General features: G+C 49.5%; 1 protein-coding gene across 15 annotated transcripts in view; it reads left to right on the forward strand.

Annotated features, from left to right (window-relative positions):
- The window catches only part of UBR5 (ubiquitin protein ligase E3 component n-recognin 5), a 2,036,132-nt gene that overhangs the window by 724,186 nt on the left and 1,287,786 nt on the right, over positions 1-24,160 (forward strand). For all 15 annotated transcript variants that reach the window (XM_085605144.1, XM_085605147.1, XM_085605145.1 and 12 more), the window contains one exon: positions 11,944-12,036. In XM_085605144.1, coding sequence (XP_085461270.1) covers positions 11,944-12,036 — 93 coding nt within the window. The remainder of the gene's footprint in view (positions 1-11,943; positions 12,037-24,160) is intronic.

Consider the following 24,160-nt stretch of genomic DNA (forward strand, 5'->3'; position numbering starts at 1 on the left):
GGGTTGCTCCATCTTGTTGCTGATCGTTCCTCCCCTTGGTTCTCTGGAGGATTGGGTTATGGTGCTCCTGTGCCCCGATACTCGGGCTGCTCCATGTTTAAGGGGGGTGGTTTACCTTCAATCTCGGCCCTCCCTCCCTCTTGCTGCTGGGGGTCCCTGCCCCTCTGCCGTCCTCTTCTGGGGGTCACCTGGCTATGCCCTACCCTTGTTCCTTGGAGGATGGTTGTCCTCTGTGCCGGGGTGGCTTGCAGGGTTGTTGTTGTCCTGTCTGTTCTGGGGCTGGCTCCCCTTCCCTATTTCCGGTTGGGGGTTGTAGGCCTGCTACAGGTGTCCTGCCTTTACATATGTTCCCTGTCTCCGGGGGAGGGGGGAAGGCGGTTTACATGCTGGCAGGGTGACTGCTCGGGGCTCTGTTCTTTATTCCGCCTCTGCCTTTGGAGGCTGCAGTGTTGCTCCGCTCCTTGTCACTTGTCTCCATTCTTTGTTTCTACTCTCTCACACTGTTCCCCTGCTCCCACCAGTTTGCCTGGTGGCTCCGTGTTGTGGCGCGGAAAAGTTCTCCGAAGAAAACTGACGTAGGTGTGCCAGGGTTGAGCTTATGTGACCTCACTGACTACGCGGACGACTCCTAGGTGTCGCCCTGGCACGCAGGGATGCTGTGGCAAAAAGTTTCCGGATCCAGTCTCACACCTGGGGATAATTCTACGTGAAGGAATCTGCGGCTAGAATCGTCTCTACCAGATACATCGTTATCGAAGGTAAGTAACTCACACTTTCGTCCAGTATATATAGAGCCAGTTTCGTACAATATAGAACAGTTTGAAAATGCAATAGCACTTGTACTTTGTTTTATTTACAGGGGATGCAGTAGGTTGCAACACTTAGCAAATAAAGTACATTGAAATGAATAGGCTTTTTCAGTAAATTACAGGTAAGTTACTTTTTACGTTGCTTTTCTAACTCAGTGCTGGATACCTAGATTCAGCACTGGGACATTTTTTGGAAACGGGTAAGAATTACGTTTTGGTTATTCACATGTTTTTAAAGATTCCTTACCTTAGAATATCCCCAGGCGTCAGGCTGGATCCGGAATGATTTTTCATCAGCAGTACCATTGCGCGTCGGTAGGCGTTGTCTGCGACTCCGCGTCCGTCGTCGTTATTGCCGGGATGACGTCGTTGGAGTACTTCGACGCCGCCCTTGCGCGCTGACGTCAGTTCTGTTCTTCTTTTTCTCGCGCCAGTAAGCTCAGATCCGGGAAGAGCATACCCTTAGTAATTTTTTGACTATCTTTTTTGACATTTTTGTCTATCTTTTTCGAGTCGACTTCGACTCCTGGTGCCGGTAGGGATGCCCGGGTTCAAGCTGACTGACTTCGGTTACCGACCCCCACCATCTGTGTCTCTACTGTCTTGGAGCCGACCACGATGACAAGTCGTGCCCTGACTGCCGGGCCTTGACCTCGAAGTCTAGGCAGGAGCGGTCCCACAAGCTCCTCGAGGTCCGGCAGTCGGCTCCGCGCTACTCGACGTCCCAGTCAAGGAGGAGGTCGAGGGACCGGTCGCGGAGCCGAAGTCCTCACCGCTCGTTGGGATCCATGTCCTCGCATTCAGGTAAGTCGAGGCATGGTAAAAAGAAGTCGAAGAAGCGTCATCGCTCTTCTGACTCCTCTCGCTGGTCACGCGACTAGGCCGAGGGTTCAGGTGGCACCACCTGCGTAGCTCCGCCGGAGCCGCAGGAGTCGCCTCCGGCCCCATACCCTCCAGTCCTTGGGCCTCATGCGACTCCAGGCGAGATTCGGGACTTCCTCTTGGCCATGCGGAGTCTTGCTCCGCTGTCGAGGCCTCGCCTCTGGGCCCCGCAGGTCCGACTGGGGGCCCTAGCGAGCCAGCGGCTTCGGTGCAGTCGTCGACTTCAGTCCCGACGCCGCAGGTCCCCGTGGGATGCAGGCCTGGATCCCGGTTGACCTCACGACTCCTCCGGCGGCGCCAGCCCCCATGGTGTTGCTCCCGGCTCCGTCCTCGGACGACACCGTCCCTATTTTCAGCCCGGGTCCGGCGTCGGAGTGGCGCCGTTCGGCGCTGTCTCCGGCATCGATGGGTGAGCATTTCATCTATGACCCGGCTCCGTTCTTTCTGCCTGTTTACCAGGAGGGGACTGGGAGGGGTCTGAGGACCCTCTGGCACAGCAGTGCTAGTTAAGTCAGGACTGGGTAGACGAGCTGGGGGATGCCAGTGGTCTAGACACTTCGCCTGACACTGGTTTCATCTCTCCTCCTTCCGTGGCTACGGAGGAGGGTGCGACTTATGCTGTGGTGTTGCGCAGGGTGGCCCAGGCCTTACACCTGGAGCTCCCTGCAGTGGCTGTGAGGACTAACCTCCTCACTGAGGTGCTTCAACCGCCTGTAAGCTCTTCGGAGCCTCTCCTGCATTTCAATGAGGCCCTCACCGACGTTCTGGTGGGCACTTGGTCCAAGCCTTCCACAGTCTCTCCTGTGGATCGGAACGTGGCCCGGCGCCTCCGGCCAGCTCCGGACGACCCCAGCTTTGTCCGTACACCCCACCCCTGAGAGTCTGGTCATCCAGGCCTCCACGTCCCAAACCGCCTTCCCATTCGCACCTCCGGATCGGGAATCCAAAAGGTTGGAGCAGTTTGGCAAGAAACTGTTTTCCTCCCTCAGTCTGGGGTTGAGGTCCCTTAATTCCACGTGCCTTTTGGACCGTTACACCCACTCTTTGTGGGATACGGTGGCGGACGTGCTGCCCCAGTGTCCAGAGGAGGCCAGGACACGGCTCGCCCAGGCTCTTGCTGAGGGGCGTGATGCAGCACGGCACTCCATTCGATGTGGACTTGACACCACGGACTCGCAGAATAGAGCGATTTCAATGACGGTGGCGATTCGTCGTCATGCCTCGCTGAGGTCCACGTACTTTTCAGGGGATGTCCAGAGCACCCTCATGGACATGCCCTTTTGATGGTAGTCACCTTTTTGGCGACAAAGCGGATACTGCGCTGGAGTGCTTTAAGGACTGAAGGGCTACGGGCAAGTCCGTGGGCCTCTCAGCCCAGCGCCAGGAAACTTCTGCTTTTTTTTCCTTTTTGTGGCCAAGGAAGGGGCGCCCCCGCACGTTCGTCCAGCCTCAGGCCGCAGGACCAGCCTCAACGCGGTTGCGGATGTGGATTCCGCCGTGGCGGAGCAGGGTGACAGAGCCGGTTAGTCCACATCTGCTCCTGCAGCATCTGCCTCAAAGCCTTCCAAGTCCGAGCTTTCAGGCCCATTCCATGCCAGTGGGAGGCAGAGTTCGCCATCACCTGCTCCACTGGCGTACCATCACTTCTGACAGGTGGGTTCTGCAAATCGTCCGAAGGGGCTACTCCCTCCCCTCCGAGGCGACCCCTCCAGCCATGCCACCGCAGTGCCACCGCATGTCGGGGGATCACTTGCAACTTCTGCAGGAGGAAGTTACGGCCCTCTTGGCCAAGGGGGCCCATCGAGCGCGTTCCTGGCCCAGAAGTAGGTCGGGGTTGTTACTCTCACTACTTTCTGGTTTCCAAGAAGGGCAAAGGGGGCCTACGCTCTATCTTGGACCTCAGGAGCATCAACGCCTTCCTTGGGAAGGAGAAGTTCAAGATGCTGGCTTTAGCTCAGGTTCTGGCTGCCCTAGACCCTGGATGGTAGCGTTGGACCTGCAGGACGCTTATTTCCACATCCTCGTCCTGCCGGCCAACAGCGTTACCTGCGGTTCACGGTAGGCCTCTAGCACTTTCAGTTTACCGTGCTCCTCTTCGGCCTCACCAGTGCCCCTCCGGTGTTCACGAAAGTGATGGCGGTGGTCGTAGCTCATCTGCGCAGATTAGGGGTTCCAGTCTTCCCCTATCTCAACGACTGGTTGTTGAAGGCGGGCTCGCTCCGGGCAGTCGTCCCCCACCTCCAGACTACGGCTGACCTCCTGCATTCGCTGAGGTTCTCCATCAACATGCCAAAGTCACATCTGAGTCCCTCCCAGCAGCTCCTCTTCATCGGAGCGGTTCTGGACTCCACGCAGTTTCGGGTCTATCCTCCCGAACAGCAGGTTCGGGATATTCAGGCTCTGATTCCGATCTTTCAGCCTTTACCCTGAGCTTTGGTCAGGTTGACCTTAAGACTGCTGGGTCTGATGGCCTCCTGCATCCTGCTGGTACATCACGCCAGGTGGCGGATGCGGGCTCTGCAGTGGGACCTGAAGTTCCAGTGGGCGCAACATCAGGGAAACCTGTCCGACCACGTTCCTGATCTCGGAGGGCACTGCAAGACAGTTGCAGTGGTGGCTCACGGACCGCGATTGCGTCAGTGGCATATCCCTCTCCCTACCCCAACCGGAGCACACAGTGGTGACGGATGCGTCCCTCCTGGGATGGGGGGGCCACATGGGAGAGGCGGAGATCAGAGGCCTCTGGTCTCCGGCGGAGTCCCGGCTCCATATCAACCTGTTGGAGCTGCGGGCGATCCGGCGTGCACTCAAGGCATTCCTTCCCTCTGTCCGGGGAAGTGTAGTGCAGGTGTTCATGGACAACACCACCGCCATGTGGTATTGCAACAAACAGGGCGGGGTGGGGTCGTGGACCCTTTGTCAGGAGGCTCTGCGCCTCTGGACATGGCTGGAACATCAGGGCATCACCCTGGTGGTTCAACACCTGGCTGGTTCTCTGAACGCCTGGGCAGACTAACTCAGCCACCGGTGCATGATGGATCACGAATGGCGTCTGAACTCGGACGTGGCGCAGGGCCTCTTTCGGCAATGGGGAGAGCCTTGGTTCGATCTATTCGCCACCGAAGAGAATGTGCAATGTCATCAGTTCTGCGTGTTGGAATTTCCAAGGCGGCACTCTCTCGGAGATGCTTTTGGTCGAGGGTGGAGTTGCGGTCTGTTATACGCCTTTCCGCCTATACCACTTCTGCCCAGAGTGCTGAAGAAGATCAGGCGTGACCGGGCCCAAGTCATCCTTGTGGCTCTGGATTGGGCACGAAGATACTGGTATCCCGAGCTACTCGGTCTGTCAATCGATCCCCCGATTCGACTGCCTCTTCAGGAGGACCTTCTGTCGCAGCAGCAGGAGACGGTCCTCCACCCGAACCTGTCCAGCCTCCACCTCCATGCGTGGCGATTGAGCGGTGGCAGTTGATGCCATTTGACTTGCCTCCTGAAGTCTGTGATATCATTCTGGCAGCCAGGCATCCCTCCACTAAAACAGTATACGCCTGCAGGTGGAACACATTTGTGGCATGGTGCACAGCAAAGGCTGTGGATCCCCTTTCCGCCCCTCTTTCTGAGGTTCTCCTCTTTCTTCTTTCCCTGGCCCAGCAGGGCTCTGCTCTGGGCACCCTCTAGGGATACCTTTCAGCTGTTTCTGCCTTGTTAAGGCTTCCTGATCAGCCTTCTCTTTTCAAGTCCACTATTGTAAATAGATTCTTAAAAGTCATTCCTCACATGGTTTCTCTTGTCCCCTTTGTGATGCCTCATTGTTACTTGAATCTGGTGTTAACTTACCTGATGTGCGCTCCCTTTGAGCCACTGCATAACTGTCCTCTTCGTCTTCGGACTCTCAAGACTGCTTTCCTGGTTGCCATCACCTCTGCCAGAAGAGTGAGTGAGCTCCGGGCCCTTTCATCTAAACCTACTTTCCTTTCTGTCCATCTGGACAAGGTTGTTCTGAGGACTCGTCCTTCTTTTCTTCCTAAGGTGGTTACTGTCTTTAACATCGGGCAGTCCATTACCTTGCCCACCTTCTTTCCGCCTCTGCACCCCTCGAAAGAGGAAGAGATGCTCCACCGTCGGGACCCAAAACGTGTGCTCTCCTTCTGTCTGGACCGCACAAAACAGTTCCGGGTGGACGACCAACTCTTTGTTGGCTACGTGGCCGCAAAGAAAGGGGCGGGCAGTGAACAAGCAGACCATCTATCGTGGGTCGTTTTGTGCATTAAGGCCTATTATTCCTTGGCTAAGAAGGATCCTCCTCTGGACCTGAGGGCCCATTCCACTCGGGCCACAGCGGCTACTACTCCCTTGGGACGGGGAGTCCCTCTGCAAGACATTTGTCATGCAGCAACGTGGGCCTCGCTGCACACGTTTGCCAAGCATTACTGCCTGGACAGCCAAGTCCGGAGAGACGGCTTCTTTGGCCGTTCCGTTCTCCAGGACTTCCTGGTGTGATCTTGGTTCGTAGACCCACCACCGGGGTTGGTATTGCTGGGGTATCTTTTCTAAGGTAAGGAATCTAACTAACGTGTTTCTTTCAGGTGAACAAGTTAATTACCTTCGGTAACGATATATCTGTAAGAAACATTAGTTAGTTAGATTCCTTACCGACCCACCCATCCTCCCCGTTCTGCGAACCGATATCTAGGGTTAAGGTCATCCCTTTCAGGGCCCTAGTTTCACGGCACCAGTGTCGGTTTCTTGCATGACTCTGCATTCCTGGCGCGTAAAGCTATGTACAGAACTGACGTCAGCGCACAAGGGCGGTGTCAAAGTACTCCAACGTCATCCCGGCGATCACGACGCCGACAACGGACGCGGAACCGCAGACGCTGCCTACCGACGCTCAAGGGTACTGCTGACGAAAAATCTTTCTAAATCCAGCCTGACGCCTGGGGATATTCTAAGGTAAGGAATCTAACGGTTTCTTACGGATATATCGTCAAAACTCAACAGTTGTTGTTTTTTGGAAGAAAAACAGTGCATTGAAATGAATAGGCTTTTTCAGTAAATTACAGGTAAGTTACTTTGTACCTTCCTTTTCTTATTCACTGCTGGATACCTGGATTCAGCACTGGGATATTTCCTGTAAACCAGGTAAGTAAATACGTTTTGGTTGTTTGTGCGATTTTTAAAGAATATTTTTAAATTTCAAAGATCCACACTTGGATACTTTTTGGAAGAAAATTGTCAATGTTATCCTATGGAGGAAAAACAAGTTAACTGTTCACAGGTAAGTAATCGACTGTTTGAGTTAAGGTTCTGGGGTTAGACTCAGGGGTCCCCCACGTCAGTGATGCACTGTTGTTGCACCCTCAGCAGCACTAGGGGGCCGGGTGCAGAGTGTTGAGGCCCAGTGTTATCCAAATGGGGGATAGGGGGCCTCCCGTTGGTGGCTGCAGGCCAGCAGGCCACTGGGTTGTGGGAGCAAAGCTCCTAGGGTTAAGGTCAGGGCAAATGGGGAAACAAAGTAGCACAAAAGGTGCACCCTCAGCGGCACTGGGTTGCAGAGTGCGGTTTCAACGTCGGGCGCCCTGTTTTCTATGGAGAAACTCCGGTTTGCAAAAGCACTGCATGCAGGTAGACGAAGGACTTCTGGGTGCGACCACCACTTGGAGAGGTGAGTTGGGAAGTTAAGGGTTGGTTAGGGACCATCGGTTTGGGCACTCAAGGCTATGGGGCGTCTGGTGCAGTGGGGCCTTTTGGGGCCGGATCTTCTTACTAGCTCCTGTTCGCGGTTAGGGGGCCTTCTGGATTTAGGCTGCAGGCGTCGGTTGGAGGTTTGAGGCAGGTCAGGGGTTGCCGGATCTCGGGTCAGGTTCGCCGGATCTTGGGTCAGGATCACCGGGGTGACCACCTCGTGGTGTTTTTCCACTCAAGCTTGGGCCGGGTTCGGCGGGTGCAGTGTGCTGGATTCGCTGTCTCTGGCTGGTGCCAGAAGCTGCAGTTTGAACAAAACCAGTGTTCAAGGGAGATGCAGCCTTTAGAAGTGAAGGTAGGCAGGTCCTCCGGGTTTCTTGAGGTTGCTGGCTGCAGGAGACATCGGGATTTCGCAGGAGCACGTTCGAGCGGGAGACAGGCCGGTAGGGCTGGGGCCAAGTCAGTGGGTATCGTACTCTTAGCTCTGCATGGCTCTTCAGTCCTTCTTATCTTCTTGCTTGCTTTTTGTCTGGATCTCAGGAAGCAAGGTTCAGGGGACCCCCTAAACACTAGATTTAGGGGCGTTATAGGTAGGTAAGGGCAGTGACCAATGGGTCCCTTCCAATGTTCCCAGCAGTGTAAGGTCTCTGTGCACTGCAGCCCAGGCTATGTGCGCCGAGAACCAGACCGCGCGTGAGTGCAGCTCCAAATATCATTCCAAATTTTTGCTTAAAGTGAAAGGATGGTGCATTTCCACACCTGTATCACCACATGAAGGGTCTAAAGACAGGTGTTCAATTTAGATACACACGGCATGAAAAGAATTGGTTACACAGGCAAGTACACTTCGGGTTTATAAAAGCATAGGACTCCCAACAATGGTTCTGTAAGATTTTACTAAAGATCCTCAACTCGAGCACTGTTCATAGGGTGGGAAAATGTTGGGAGTCTATACAAGATCACTGATCGTGGGTCCCGTGCTCTCCATGCCACTGGAATCAAGCTATCCTGGCTGAAGAGGGGTGAAACCCCGAAACCAGTCCTAGGATGCTTGTTTCCAGTCCATGGAGGACCTGGCTTGGCAGTTAGGGCTGGACTGTTCCCATGAGGCACAGGGTGAAGACTCATTTGCATATGGCTGGGTTCAAACTGGAACGGTATGGTGAGCAAATAAACGATGGATTTAGGCCCAGATCTCTGTACTAGGGTGAATGTATGACATTGTTCTGCATTCTGTCCATCAACTGTTGTTTTTGCCTTTGAGATATTCATGTTAATTGCAGCGCTGGTGTGCACTACAATTAACAAGAATAGTATCTCAAAGGCCCACATTCAGCCACGCACTTTTAACAAAAGAAATGCAGGGCCAAACACAACGTGATTCTGAAAGCCCAAGTTGTTTGACCCTGCATTCGTTTTGCTAATAGTGCGGGCTGAATGTGGGCCTTGAGATAGTATTCTTGTTAATTGCAGCGCCCGTGTGCACCGCAATTAGCATGAAAACTATTTCAAAGGCCCACATTCAGCCCCGCAGATGCCCACTACTAGCAAAGGAATGCAGAGTCAAACACGACGTGTTCTTTCAGAATCATCTGAAAGAACATGTCACGCTTTAGATTACCACATTCCTTTTCCTAATAGTGCACGCCAGCAGGGCAGTTTGTGGGCCTTTGTGAAAGTATTCATGTTAATTGCAACGCAAGACGACGCAGCAATTAACATGAATACTTTCACAAAGGCCCACAAACTGCCCCGCTGGCGTGCACAATTAAGAAAAAAATGCAGCATGTGCAGGCACCAATTGCTCGTAAACCTGAGCCCTCCATAACCATACAGGGCACAAGTCAGAAGACACTTTCCTGACGCTCAGCTGTGTCCTCTCCACCATCGTCTCAAGCTCTGCCTCTGCCAACCAGGAAATTACCGTTTTTCACGCTGCTTCTGTTTTAAAAGCGGCAGCTCGAACGGACTTACAGGCTGTGTTGTGTGTGTGCGTGCTACAATTGGAACACTGCGCGCTCGGGGATACTTCAGTGCGCGCGCACACCCACGCACATTCTAGGGAACAGTGGTCCCTTCCCTGGGGTGGGTACAACCCCCTATCGTGCCACCCGCCAGTGGGAGGGGGGCAGGAGCCTGCCCCTGGTTGGCTAGGTCCCCCCATCCTCAAGATGGCGGGGACTCGGAGTTGTGCTTCACCTCGCCTTCCCCACCTGAGGGGTGAAGTTGGCAGAGGTGGGCACATCTCTTTACCTGCAGGCTTTCCCGCCCAAAGTGGGGGGTAGAACCAGTGGGGACCAGTTGCTGAAAGCAGCAAATGGTCTGGGGAGGCTCACAAAGGCGGCATGCCTTTGAAGCTTCCCCTCTTGTGAACCCTGCCCATCCTGGGGGAGGAGGCTGGGCTCCTCATCCTAGAATGTGCATTTTGTCAGGCCCCTGAGAGCAGCAGGCTCTCGACCCAGGGGTCCAGAAACAAGTCTGTTAGTGGCAGCCTCTCAGTCAGGTCACTAGGAGTTGGTAGAGTTTCAGGGGGCATCTCTAAGATGCCCTCTGTTGTGCATTTTACATTAAAGCCCACACTGGCATCAGTGTGGGTTTAATGTGCTGAGAAGTTTGATACCAAACTTCCCGGTTTTCAGTGTAGCCATTATGGTGTTGTGGAGTTCGTAATGACAAACTTCCAGCACCATATACTCTTAATGGCAGCACTGCACTTACAGTGCCCAGGAATGGACTTGGGCACTGTAGGGGTACAGGGCTCATGCACCTGCACCCTCACTACTGTCATAGGGCACCCAGCTAGAGGGGTGACTGATGTATGCCAGGATAGTGGTTTGTGGGCATGGTACACAGGGATGTGTGCCATGACGACTCTTCACTTTGTTCTGCACCAAGACACGCAGCCTGCAAAGGCAGTGTGTGTGTGTCAGGGTACACGGCCTCTAAGGGTGGCACAATAAGTGCTGCAGCACTTAGGGGTCTTCTCTGGGCACAGTGCCATGGGTACCTATGGTACCATTTACCAGAGGCTGACATGTGGCTAGAGATGCCAATTGGGTTTAGGCTTCAATTCAGTTTTAGGGAAGGAACAGAGGCCCTGGGTACCTGATTAGCAGGAGCCTAGGGCACACTCAGTCAAAGAACATCAGCAATTCAGCAAAAAGTGGGGGCATACCATGTAAGAAAGAGGGCACTTTCTCACACACACTACCACAAATAGAGAGTAAGGTGCCATCTACTTTTTTCTCTGCCTACCTTTGGGGGCTCCACTGCACTCTGTGCACACTATAGCTCACTTTGGTATAGTATACAGAGCCAGCTTCCTACATTGTTATAATAGATCCCATAATGGTTTCCTTTTGGGTATATTATACTGAGAAGCTTGCTGCCAAACTTACCAGAATTCAGTAAAACCATTATGGTGCTGTGGAGTTCGTAATGACAAACTCCTAGACCATATACTCTTTATGGCTTTACTGCACTTAGAATGTCTAAGAATGGACTTACACTGTAGGGGTACAGTGCTTATGCAACCATGTCCATTGATAAAGTGCACCCAGCTAGAGGGGTATCTTAACTATACCATAGGCAGTGGGTTGCAGGCATGGCACACAGGATTGTGTGCCAAGCTGACTCTTCATGTTTTCCCAGCACCAGAACACTCAGGTGTGTGTGTGTGTGTGTGTGTGTGTGTGTGTGTGTGTGTGTGTGTGTGTGTGTGTGTGTGTGTGTGTGTGTGTGTGTGTGTGTGTGTGAAGGTACAGGACCTATAAGGGTGGCACAAAATGTGCTGCAGCCCTTAGAGGCCCTCCCTGGTCACAGTGCCCTTGATTCCTATGGTACCCGTTGCAAGGGACTTACATTTTGCCAGAGAGGTATTAATTGGAGTACAAAGGGACAGTTTTGGGAAAGAACAGGGTCCCTGGGAACCTTGTTGGCAGGAACCCCGGGCACATGAAGTCAAAGTGCATCAGAGTTCTGGCAAATAGTGTGTGGGGGGGGGGGGGGGGGGGTGTTAACTGCAACAGAAAACCACTTTTCTACAAGAGGGCAGTAATAAGCTTGATGAATATGAATCTCATTCCTCGAGTTGGTGTACAATGTCTGAGTTGAGCAAGCACTGATCTAAGTCTGAACTTCTAAAATTGGACAGTTGTTTGTGGAAAAAGTTATAAAATGTTGCGTGAGCAAAACAGCAATTCGCCAAGACATTTATAGCCCATTACAGAAAGTTGCTCCCAACATTAGAGCTGGGTATGACCTGCCTCCAACAAAGCAACTCATGAGAAGAAAACTATTTTCAGCAGACGTGAATACAACTCTGTTAAAGAAAATCATTCAATCCTTTCCTTTTTAGTGCCTTTTTGTCTGCTAGCTCTGGACTTTCCTTTAAGTCTGTTCAATGAAGAGCTGTACATAGTTTTGTAGCAACTGCTTTTCTTAGGTACTCTTATGTACTTTTATTAAAATATGTAATATCCTGTTTATAACGAAATTATTTAACTATTCCTAGAGAATCTGTGCTTGGGTATTCACATTCAAGTTTATTTTACTTGTTCTGTTTCAGACACTGGATTTCCTTCAAGACGGCCTGGAAAAGGGACTAGGACCAAATTCATTGAGGGTTCAGTTGGTGACATTAGGATCAGTAAGAGGCAAGGTATGAGGCACATCCTGTATTAGCAACTGTGGGTTGTGGATTGAATTTTTGCTGCAAAGTAACTTAAATATGTATTTTCTTGTTAGTTTGTTGGATATAATTTTCAATAACCACATTTTTATTGCTTTTCAACAGTAGTAACATACAGTAGAGGAAAACCACACTACCCAGCATTAAACACACTCTTTGCAAACACAGTATTATTAAGAGCCTACATCTAGTCCATGATGCGTCCACCACTTACCCAAATCTTGTTGTGCTTCCGGGGCACCCTGTTTCCCCATATGTTTTGCTCCTTGTGGGCACACCAATCGAAACCCCTCCCCCACATAGTCAGTGTAGGGGTTTTCTGGTGAATTCCAGCTGCAGACTCTCTTGGCCACCAAGGTAGCCACTCTGATGAATGCCCTCCCCAATCTCAACCCTCCAACAGGCCCAGCAAGGTAGAACTGGGGCTAAGGTCTATACATCGGCCTATGACCATAGAGTGCTCACTCCCTATTATGACCCAGAAGTGATTCAAAGCCGAATAGGTCCAGGTCATGTGCAAAAAGTAGCCTCCAATAAGGGAGCATTGAGCAAAGCAAGCCAGGGTGGGCTTCCGCCAGTTGGACGTAGTCTCTCGTGGGTCAAGTAAGTCATATGGACCATTCGAAAGTGCGAGGGGATGGCCAGTTCCCTACTGGCCTGACACGCCTCGCACCAGTCATCTTCATCCAGCTCCCCCACCCTTACCTCCTACTTCTGTTGCAAAGCAAACACATGGTGTGGAACGTTATTAATAATCAGTGAGAAGTAAATCTTAGAGACAGCTCTCTTACTTAGGTTCTCTAATAGGAGCTTTGCCTCAAGGGGGTTAAACTCCAGGATCTATGTGTCGGTAGGCACATGGACAGATAGGACATGGCATAGGACAAATATTGAAAAAATTGTGTGTGGGAAAGTTTTTTATTGCTCCTTCAGGGTTTTAAACAATATCAGGGCACCTCCACGTCAGACGACCCCAGGTAGGTGATCCCTATTCTATCCCAGGACATCAATCTCTTCAGGCCCAACACCTGGTGTAACCACGTGCCACACAACAAAGGTGTAAAACCAGTGAGCTTGTGATTGTGAAGTGTCGCTTTCCAGCATAGTAGTATTACCTGAGTGTATTCAGGAAGAGCTTGAGGGATTGGGTCTCCATAGAGTAGGCCCAAGAGACTGTCCAGTCCCAACAGGTGTAACTCTGCCTGGTAGGTGGGATCATTCCATTCCCGTTACACCACCCATTTATCGTTGCGACCTATGCAGCAAGATAGTATTCCTAGGGGTCTGTTATTCCCAATCCTCCGTCGTATTGAGATACCTGGAATTATGAGAGGCCACTCAATGGCATTCCACCCCGCCCAGAAAAAGTTAGTGAACCTCAATGTCATTATCTGAAACCACCTTCTGGTAATCGGGTGTGGGAAGTATGCATGGACATACAGGAAGCGTGTGAGATGCATCATTTTAAACAGAACTTTCCACCCCAACGGGTTTAGAGGTAATTGACTCCACCTCTGCAGGTCCCTTGTCAAAACCAGCATGAAGGGGTTGAAAATTGAGTCCAAGCCATTTCTGGGAGGAGATAGATATAAATACCTAAATACGTGAAGGAGAGATGGCGTCTTGAGATTGTGGAGCACCAAGTGTCCCCTCGTATCTCCTATAAATTGGTACTAACTGTGACTTGGTCATGTTGACCTGTAGTCCAGAAGCCTTTCGATAGAGGTGAAGGATCTCAAGGCATAGTGGGCCCGAAGACTGGGTGTAGGACCCTGGCTCTCGATATAGTGCACTAAAGTTAAGTACACTGTGCAGATTGGGATACAGAGGCAAAAGTATTTAATACTAACGCTCTATTTGTAGTAGTGTGGGCGAGAAGCTAGGCTAAGCAGAGGGTAGTGCTAATCATTTGTTGTACTCACAGAGGCAATAAATGACACAATCACTCAAGAATAAATCCGAGACCAGTTTGCAGAAATAACATCGATTTTTATATAACTTTTGAGACCAAGAACTTCGATCTATAGTAAGTACTTTTTAAGATGGGTAATTTAAAGTTCGCAAAATTTATTAGTTTTGTGCACAAGTACGCACTATTGAAATCAATGGGCGAAAACAGAAAAATTTATAGAAAATCACACAGTTGACTCCAGGTTCAGCTTCTGAATTTTAGTAAACAGCTAGGCCAGGACCAGTGTTCCACCAGAGGATTCTCGGGAACATCCTGGATTCGGCAGGGAGCAGGATGCGGAGGTTGATGGTGGCAGATGCTCTACAAAGCTGGAAGCCACTTGAAAACACACTACACAAATGGCTTCAAGGTGAGTCCGAGGGGTCCCACTCGAGAGCTGTTCGCTGGGACCATGAGAGCACAGCTGGATCATCGTCCCTGGGCCGGTCGAGCCAGGTGCATAGCAGATATGTCAGCCAGCCGTCGTGCGTCGAGATGTCCTTGTGGTCAGGAGCAGGCAACTTGGAGAGGTGATTCATAGACAGCTGGGCCACTCACGAAGTGTCTCTGATGTCGACATCCCTCGACGGTGCTAGCTTCCTGGGCAGTTGGAGACTGGAATGGTTTCTTGGTCTCGCTGTATGCTGAAGGGGGTGCCGTACCCCGGGTATTGGTGCTGCACAACTCTGGTAGGTCCTGGTGTCTTCAAACTTGGGGAGACACATCTGACTGTTCAGAGCTGATGTACCTCTTTTGGTTCGGGTGCTGCTGCGGAGTCGTCGGGAGGTAGGGAGTCGATAATCCGAACTGCGAGTACGGTGCTTTCGGTCTACAAGGGAGTTATTCCTTTACTCCAAAGGAGTTGTTTGGTGATTTGTAGAATGCTGGAGGAGCTTCAGGGTTCGCAGAGAACTCAGATGTAGGACTAGACGTCAGCACGATTGTCGATTCCTTAAGGCAGCAGCCAGAGCTTGGTGCCATTTTCTCTGCAGCAGGGCTTCAGTTCTCGGGCAGCAGCTCTTCTTGGTCCATATCATATTTGTATCCGTCAAATCTAAGTTGCAAGGTGGAGGGATGCTACCTAAATACTGAATTTAGGGGCGTTAAAGGGGGAGACAGGTAGTACTTTTAACAAAATTGGGTCTGGTGGGACTCTCCAGAACCCCAAGAGGGTAGAGAGATCCTTTCAAGACTGAAAGAAAAGGGGATACAAACTCCCATTTAAATACTCTTGACTTGAATAGTGTCCCCCCCTTGTAAATAACACCGAGTGAAGGGAGAGAGACAATTCTATACTACACCACTCTTAAGAGTTTGATAGAGGAAAAAGCCTCTTTTATATATAAACCTCACTCTAGAAGTGGCATGCTTAATCATTGGGTTCACCCTGACAGGCTAATTTCTGCAATCTCAAGATGGAGGAATTGGAAAAGTTGTGTCTACATCACCTGTCCCACTTTAGGGTTGGTGCTGGCTGAATGTGGGCACTCCTTCTAATTTAACTAACTTTCCCGCCTGTCCTCCGGCCAAAATGGGGATCAGGTAAGGGGTGTTGGCATCCTCCACTTTCTGTAGATGCCTGGGTCGCGTTTGAAAGGCAGCCTTGCCTTTGAAGCTTCCTGCTCAGGAAAGCCATCTTGGCTTGGAGGTGCTGTGAAGCATGTCAGCCCAGAGCAGGCTTTGTTCCTGCACACTGAACGCTGGCGCTCACCCCTTGAGGTCAGAATATGTGTATTTGTGTCAGGCCGGCTAAGATTAGTTCTGGACCAACCCCCACCAGTGCTTGGTAGGCTTTCAGGGGACCCTTTAAGGTGTCCCCTGTGTGCATTTATTAACATATCTTCACTGGCATCAGTCAGGATTTATTAAAAAGAGATGTTAGGTACCAAACATCTTGATGTACAGTGTAGACATCATGGAGGTAGGAAACTCTCAATAGCAAGTTTCCGGCCCATGCACTCTGTAGAGCAGATATGACCCTGCAATATCAAGTAAGAATGGACTTGATATTGCAGGGTCATATCTGCTCTTGCAGATATGTCCACACATGGGATATAGTGCAGCCTGCCTTAGGGCTGTAAGGTCTGCAGTAGGAGTGACTTAGCTATACCTCATGCAGTATGTGGGGTTATGGCATATAGGGCTGTGTGCCATGCCGATTTTTCGGTTTTCTCTGCACCAAGAAACAGCTGGGAATGGCAGTGTGAATGGTCTTAGTGAGGGGTCCTTAGGGTGGCACAACTAGTGCTGCAGCCCTAGTGGACCCCATCTCAGTACCAGTGCCCTAGGTACTAAGGGGTACCATTTAATTGGAACTTACAGCGGTTACTGAAGTGGTGTCAATCGTGGTTCAGTTTTGGGAAAGAGATCTGGCACTGGGAACCTGGTTAGCAATGACCCAGTGCACTTACAGTTCGAAATCACATCATACACCATGCAAAAAGTGGGGGCTAACCATGTCAACAGAGGCACTTTCCTACACTGGGTATCACCAAGAAACAGTAAGAGATAATCTGCCTAAAGAGCTATGCACTGTTCAGTGCCCCCTACTGGGGCGATTCCTGTATACGGGCGTCACATCAAATGAGGCATGCTAAGTGTTCAATTGCCAGAGCAAAGAGTAATGGAGACAGGGGACAGCCTTGTCTGGTGCCTCTACACATGGGGAACGACTGAGACAGTACCCCTAGTAGGATATATTTAAGCAGCCATTTCTGAAATTTGTCTGCATTGTAGTCCTTCAAATATTGCAGTCTTTAAGCATCTCTTCTTATTTTTGCGGTTTTAATTGCATGTTTGGTGCATATAGAGTTCTCATTTTTGTCATTGTAGTCTGTAAATTTACCTCATAAGAGTAGGCGTGGGATCCAGTTATATAGGAGCTGGATGGACCTCTACGGTGCAGAGGTTTTGGGGAATATTCCCAGAGTTACGAAAACAAATGTGACCCTCGACTAGTCATGCTGTGCCCATTGCCAGTCACCTCATGGCCCGAGGTACAGTAATAAAATATCAGAAGGTCTGAACCCTTTATGCCCAAAATAGAACAATGGTAAATTATAAGAAATGAGCAAATGTTCTGTGGGTATTACTAAAGATTAGTTGTATTCTCCACAAAGTATGTACAAATCCGCAAGTGATGATGGCATAGTGCTTAAGGTGAAAGTGATCTGAACATAAATACTAGGTGATACTCATGGATTCTAATCAAACCGGGCTGTACATTCCATCGAGTTTCAGATCAACACATTTTTTCCCTCAAGAGACAGTTCACAGTACACAATCATTCTGTTTAGTTGACATTTCAACCCTCCCAGTTAGTCACAATGGTCTTATCAGGGCATGAGGCAATTGTCTCTTTCCTGGACCTTGCAAACCAGTAAGGAGGTGGTAAATAGACTTGCAATCGTGGTGGTAATAACACACATTGAGACATAAAAGATTGAAGCCATCAACTCAAGCTCCAAAATATATTATAACTCAAGTAGACCCTGATTCACTCACAGTATTTCTAATGAAGAAAAGCTTGTAATCCCTTGCAATGCTAGAGCCTATGCCAGACAAGGACAGTAAGAATCTATAGGATGAGTAGGAGCCTCACAGTGGCAGATAGCAAACTTAAACACTCTTAAATAGATATGCCCAACTATAGTGGGATGATATAGAAGATCTTATTAAGCACCTTCCTGAGGAATATAAAAAACAACCAGATCAGTGATACATCAGTAATTCTTGTCTAAACTCTGCTCTAGGTTTAGCTGACACAGTAATTAGTTTCCACTGGAACTGTACTACACAGATGTGCCCTGCTGCTCATTTCAGTTTTCATAACTAAAATACATGCTGGCAACCTAGATGTTTGGCCCTGAAGTAGACCAGTCTGCAACTAGGGCAAAACCTATCCTGGATTGCTTGTGTTCCGGTTCAGAGAGCACCTTGCTTGGCAGTACGGCCTGGACTGTTCCTATTGGAGCAGGGTCAAGAATGATTTGCATATAGCTGGCTCCAAACTGAGCTGGCATGGTGGGCCCGAGTAATTACCGGTGGCTGAAACTAATTCAAGCATTCCATCCATCACTGTTTTGTATACTTATTGAGTCCTTTCCAGCGAGCCATTACCATTTTCTGACAGAGGGGAATGCACTGTCAATAAGCTGGCACAGGACATTTGCTAATGTGTTTCTACCAATACCGCTTGCTCTGCTGATTACAAAGAAGTACAAGGTTTCCAGTGTGGCACGGAGTCTCGCGGCACCAAAGTGGCCACGTCAAATATAGCAATCAGTCAATCAGGTATTTGTGAAGCGTGCTGCTCACCCGTGAGTGTCTTGACACGGTAGGGGAAATTAGGGGGATGAGGGGGGTTCATGCAGCTCCGTATCATCCAAAGAGCCAGGTGTTGAGGCTCTTCCTGAATGCTTGCAGAGTGGTGTATCGTCTGATGCTGAGGGGGGAGTTTGTTGCAGGTCTTGGTCGCGATGAGTAGGCTCTTCCTCCTGATCTGGCTCTGTGGATGGGTGGGGTTTCAGCCAGGGCGAGCATGGCGGAGCGTAGGATTCTCATGGATGCATAGAAGGAGATTCTTTCGTTGAGATATTGGGGTCCGGAGTTGTGGAGAGATTTGTAGGTGTGCGTGAGCAGCTTGAAGGTTACTCTCTTTTCGACGGGGAGCAATTGAAGGTCTAGTAGGTGCTGGGTGATGTGATCTTGTTGTGAGATGCAAGGGCGAGTCTGGCGGCAGTGTTCTGGATGGTCTGAAGTTTGGTCTGGAGTTTGTGGAGTAGGGATTTGTTGTTCCCTGCTGTGAGAAAGTGCCATCTTTCTTGCATGGTATGTCCCTACTTTTTGCTGAATTGCTTATGTACTTTGACTGAGTGTGCCCTGGGCTCCTGCCAATCAGGTATCCAGGGCCTGTGTTCCCTCCCTACAACTGCATGACAGCCTAAACCCAATTGGCATCTCTGACCACAGGTCAGCCCCTGGTAAATGGTACCATAGGTACCCAGGGCTCTGTGACCAGAGAATGCCCCTAAGGCAGAGGTCTTCAATCTGTGGGGCGCGACCCCCAGGGGGGCCGTGGAGTCATGGGAAGGGGGTCGCGCTCTTCCTTTGCTAAGAGAAAACGTTCCAGACAGGGTTGTTAAAATGCCTTCCCTGGAGCGGTATTCAGGGACTCTGCCATGCTGGGAAACAGAAACCAGGCAGACAGTTAAACTCACCTTTCTGCCAGTGTGCTGCTGGCCTGAAAGAAATGCAAATGTGCACAACGAGTTAATCTGCAAATCCTTTACATTTGCAGATTAACTCCTTGTGCACATTTGCATTTCTTTCAGGCCAGCAATACACTTGCAGAAAGGTGTGTTTAACTGTCTGCCAGGCTTTGATTTCTCAGGAAAGGAGAGTGCTGTTGAAGTTCATTTATTGAATCATGTGAAACTTTTTGAGTGGTGGTGCACAGAGTTAACTGAGCTGAGAAGTGCTTGCTTTTAATTGTCATTGTATTTAGATAGCTTTTACTATCCCTGAGAATGTGTTGAAGGGACAGTTATGTTAAAAAAAATGCATTACATAGGGTCTAGATGTTACTAAAATCTATGGGCCTCATTTACAATGAAATGGTGTAGGGCAGCTCCGCAAGTATTTTTGCTGCGCTGCCCTATGCCAATTCAAAAGGGCAGAATTGGACTGTATTTATAAAATACAGTGCATTCCTTTCCGGCTGCACACAATTTGGTGCCTAGCGCCAACGCAGGTAGCCTTGCACCATGGTGCAAGGGTGTCTGCATTGTTTGCAGGATTGTTTTTGCCTTTCTGCGCAAAAAAAAACTCATGGAGGCTTTTTCCTCTTTCTATGTGTGCCACACAAAGAAAGAGGAAACAATTGAGGAGAAATAGATATTTCTCCTCATTACGCATCTCCGGGGGCAGTGTACAGTTTTGATGCATCCTCAGGTGTACAGATGCTTGTAAATCTGGGAATGTGTCAAAACCCATGGGAAAACCCACCGCAACGCCCATGGAACGCCCCCACCCCCCTGACGCAGTGTAAGGCATCACATCAACTTGCGCAGCGTTGCCTTACACCATATGTAGGATTCCATGAAATGCCACACAAAATGACTTTGCGTGGCCTCAGATATGGGTCTGCGAAACCAGAGCGTCATAAAAAATTATTCATCGCAAGGGGCTTATAAATAAGCCCCTATATTTTGAAAGCAGCCCATATATTTTGGAAGCACAATTTTATCATAAAATATTTTGTAGCAGTCTATCTTGTACTGTGTGCAATGCAAGTATAAAATAAAGGCATTTCCCACTGAGTAACAATTTTTTTAAATGTATCTATTATTCATTGAAGCTGCCTGTTATTTTATATGTAGCTACCGGATGGTGAAAGACCTAAAAAATATATGTATGTTTTAAATATGATGAATGATGTTCAGCCACCTCCGGTTACATGCAGCTGTAAATGCCAAGCTGTCAGCATCCCATGAAATATAATATGCTTTTCCTCTAATGCCGTGCAATAAAGTTGCAGCCCATGCATTACAGCTATTATACCAAGGGCCACTGGAATTATGTGATTGTGAGGCCGCAGAGATTTTAGCATGATTATAGATTTGTCGCATTTGCCATATAATCCATCATCTGCCACATAATCTGCGGATTTTAACCAAAAAAAACGTATTTATTCAAAAGGTTCAAAAGTTAATAACAAGCAGCAACAGGTGTTGACGCTTAGTAGAAGGCCATTTGTAGAGCTGTGCTGGTCACCTTTTTGTTGCTTATTGCTATATTTGGGTGATAAACTGGTACTAAGGAGGTGCAACCACAGATTGACCGTTTCTCTGGTAAACATTTATGGTTGTCAATGATACAGAGTACCAGGTTTTAGAAATTTTTGTTGGGTCCTTATGCCTAAAAAATGTTGATGGGGGGTCTCGGCATCAAAAAGTTTGAAGACCACTGCCCTAAGGGTTGTAGCACTTATTGTGCCACCCTTAGAGGCCCTGTACCCTGACACCCACACATTGCCTTTGCAGGCTGAGTGTCTTGGTGCAGAACAAAACAGAGAGTAGACATGGCACACATCCCTGTGTGCCATGCCCACAACTCATACTGCCCTGGCATACCTCAGCCACCCCTCTAGCTGGGTGCCCTATGCCAGTGGTGTGGGCACAGGTGCATGAGCCCTGTGCCCCTACAGTACCTAGGTCCATTCCTGGGCACTGTAAGTGCAGTGCTGCCATTAAGAGTATATGGTGCTGGGAGGTCGTCAACACGAGCTCCACAGCACCATGATGGCAACACTGAAGACTGAGATGTTTGGTATCAAACTTCTCAGCACATTAAACCCGCACTGATGCCAGTGTGGGATTTAATGTAAGATGCACGACAGAGGGCATCTTAAAGATGCCCCCTGAACCTAACCTACAATCCACGTCTTGTCTGAGGGGCTGCCTAGACTGCCACACAGCAGACATGTTGCTGGACCCCTGGGTAGAGAGCCATCTGCTCTCCTGGGCCTGCAACAATGCACATCCTGGGCGAGGTGCTAGGTCTCCTCCCCCAGGATGGGCAGGGGAAGCTTCAAAGGCATGCTGCCTTTGTGAGCTTCTCCAGGCCACTTGCTGTACTCAGCAACTGCCTCCACTGGTTCTGACCCCCACTCTGGTGGGAAGACTGGCCGGAAACCCCAAGGGAGGAAAGGGGGTGTGCCAGCCTCTGCCAACCCCACCCCTCAGGTGGGGGAGGCGAGGTGAAGCACCTCTCCCGGCTCTCACCATCTTGAAGATGAGAAGCCCTGCCCAATCGGGACTAGGCTACTGCCCCCTCCCACAGGAGAGTGGCAGGAAAGGGGGTGTACCCACCACAGGGAAGGGACCCATTGGTCCCTGCCCTTTACCTACCTGTAACGCCCCTAAATTTATTATTTAGGGGCATCCTGAATCTTCCTTCCTCAGTTCCAGATTCCAAAAGAAGATCAAGAAACAAGATGATCTGCCGTGCAGCTGCTAACAAGAGGAAGACACCAACTGAATTGGCCCCAGTCCAACAGGCCTGTCGATCCGCGAACCTGCTCCTGCTAAATCCCGGCATCTCCAGTGGTCAGCAACCTCAAAAAAAACCCAGAGGACCTGACTGCCTCGTGACTCTAACTACCTGGGACTCCATGAGCAGTGGTACTGCTCAAAGCAAGTAACAAGCCCCTGGCATCAGCCAGGAACCGCAAACCCTGCACACTCTGAACCCGTCAAGCCTGGCCTGTGCCGGAGTGAACAAAGAGCACGAGGACGTCCCCCTGGCGACTGTGACCCCGAATCCAACACCCAAGGACCCACCTCGACGCTCCTGACGATGCCTGCAGCCTCAGAACCAGGGACCCCTCCATCCGCGACCAGCAGAGGGTAAGATTTCCCGATGCCAAAAGGCACCTCCTGTGGCCCCCTGTGCCCTACTCCTGGGTGCCTACCTATCCTCCAACTAACCAACTTACCTCTCGAAGTGGTGGTCACACCTGAAGAATCTTTGTCCCCGAGCTTGCAGCCTTTGTTCGTCACTGAGCTTCTCCATTGAAATCCATTGAGCACCCGACGGCTCAAGAGCACCCTGCACCCAGCTGCCCGAGTGCCCCTCGCAGTGCACCTCTGTCCTAATCTACTTCCCCATTTGCCATGAGCAAGTGACCAGGAGCCCAGCTTCCACAGCCGTGTGGTCTGCTAGCCAGCAGCCACCAACCAAAGGCCCCCTTCCCGCCATAGGATAACATTGGGCCTAACTCTCTCTGCACCCGGCTGCCCCTGTGCCGCTGACGGTGTAACAACTGTACTTACCTGACCCTGGTAGACCCCTGAGTCTATGCCCAGAACCTTAACTCTGCCAGTCGAGTACTTACCCAAAAGCTCACTTTTCTTCCATAGGATAACATTGCCTGATTTTTTCCAGATATTCTTCTAAGTGTCGATTTTTGAAAATTACAAATATTTGCTAAAAATCGCCTGTATAACAAAAACACATTCTTTCAACTGTTTACAGGAGATGCACCAGTGCTGGATCCAGGCTCCAACCCGGAGTTAGAACAAGTAACGATAACCCTACTTACCTGATAAGTGAATTTCTTCCCGTAGGATAACATTGGGGATTCTATGTGAAAAAGTTTCAAAGTGTCAACTTTTAAAATACAATAATATTCCTTAAAAATCACAACTGTAACCAAAACGTTTTTACTCAACTGTTTACAGGAGATGTCCCAGGACTGAATCTAGGATCCGGTCCTGTGGTAGGAAAAGTAATCCAAAAAGTAATCAATTGCATTTAACTAGAAATTCCCATTGAGCTCAATGCAATATTGTGTTTGAAATTGTGTTGCCTATTGCAACAACTGTATCCATTGCATTCAAAAGTCTATTGACTATTGAAAAGTATTTAACAAAAGCATATCATTCTGAGAAAGTATATTTTGATACCTATTGTTGGCTCTACAATAAAACTACTATATATTTTTATATACAAACCATTGGGCTAGAGTTCAGTTATTGAGTGTGTGAGACCATTTGCTGACTGAGCGTTTACAACAAATGCTTTACACTGTCCTCTGATACTGCCTTACTGCTCGACCAAGCTACCACTTTAGAGAGTAAGGTTATATCTAACTTTAACCTCTGCCAAACCTCTGAGGACTGTGGACTCAGTACACACTGTATCTATTTGGGAACAGTATATACAGAGCCACTTTCTCACACCATTCTTAAGGAGAAAATATCTTTACTTGTCCTGATGAAGGTGGTTCAATTGAGAACATACCACTGAAACGCGTCGACACCCAGCTTTGTCGTTAAATTTGGACAATTCAGCAGTTTAAAAGAGACAGGTAACTAAGACCCATGCTATCTGCTGTATACAATGGATCCGGATTAACGTGTACATGACAGTTTGTCTGTTTGTTCTCCTTCAGGGATATTACATTCATTGAGAACTGTGTCTTTTGTAGTATGTGTTTTTAACATTTCCTTGTCATGATATAAATTGTATAATTAGACAGGTTTTCATGATTAAAAAGATGTTTTGTATAAATTGGTTTTAGAAGTGCTTTAATACGTTCATAGTGAGCATTGCTGAGTTTTGGTTGACTGGATATTACTG

Source organism: Triturus cristatus, chromosome 5_1, assembly GCF_964204655.1.
Source record: "Triturus cristatus chromosome 5_1, aTriCri1.1, whole genome shotgun sequence".
Lineage (NCBI taxonomy): Eukaryota > Metazoa > Chordata > Amphibia > Caudata > Salamandridae > Triturus > Triturus cristatus.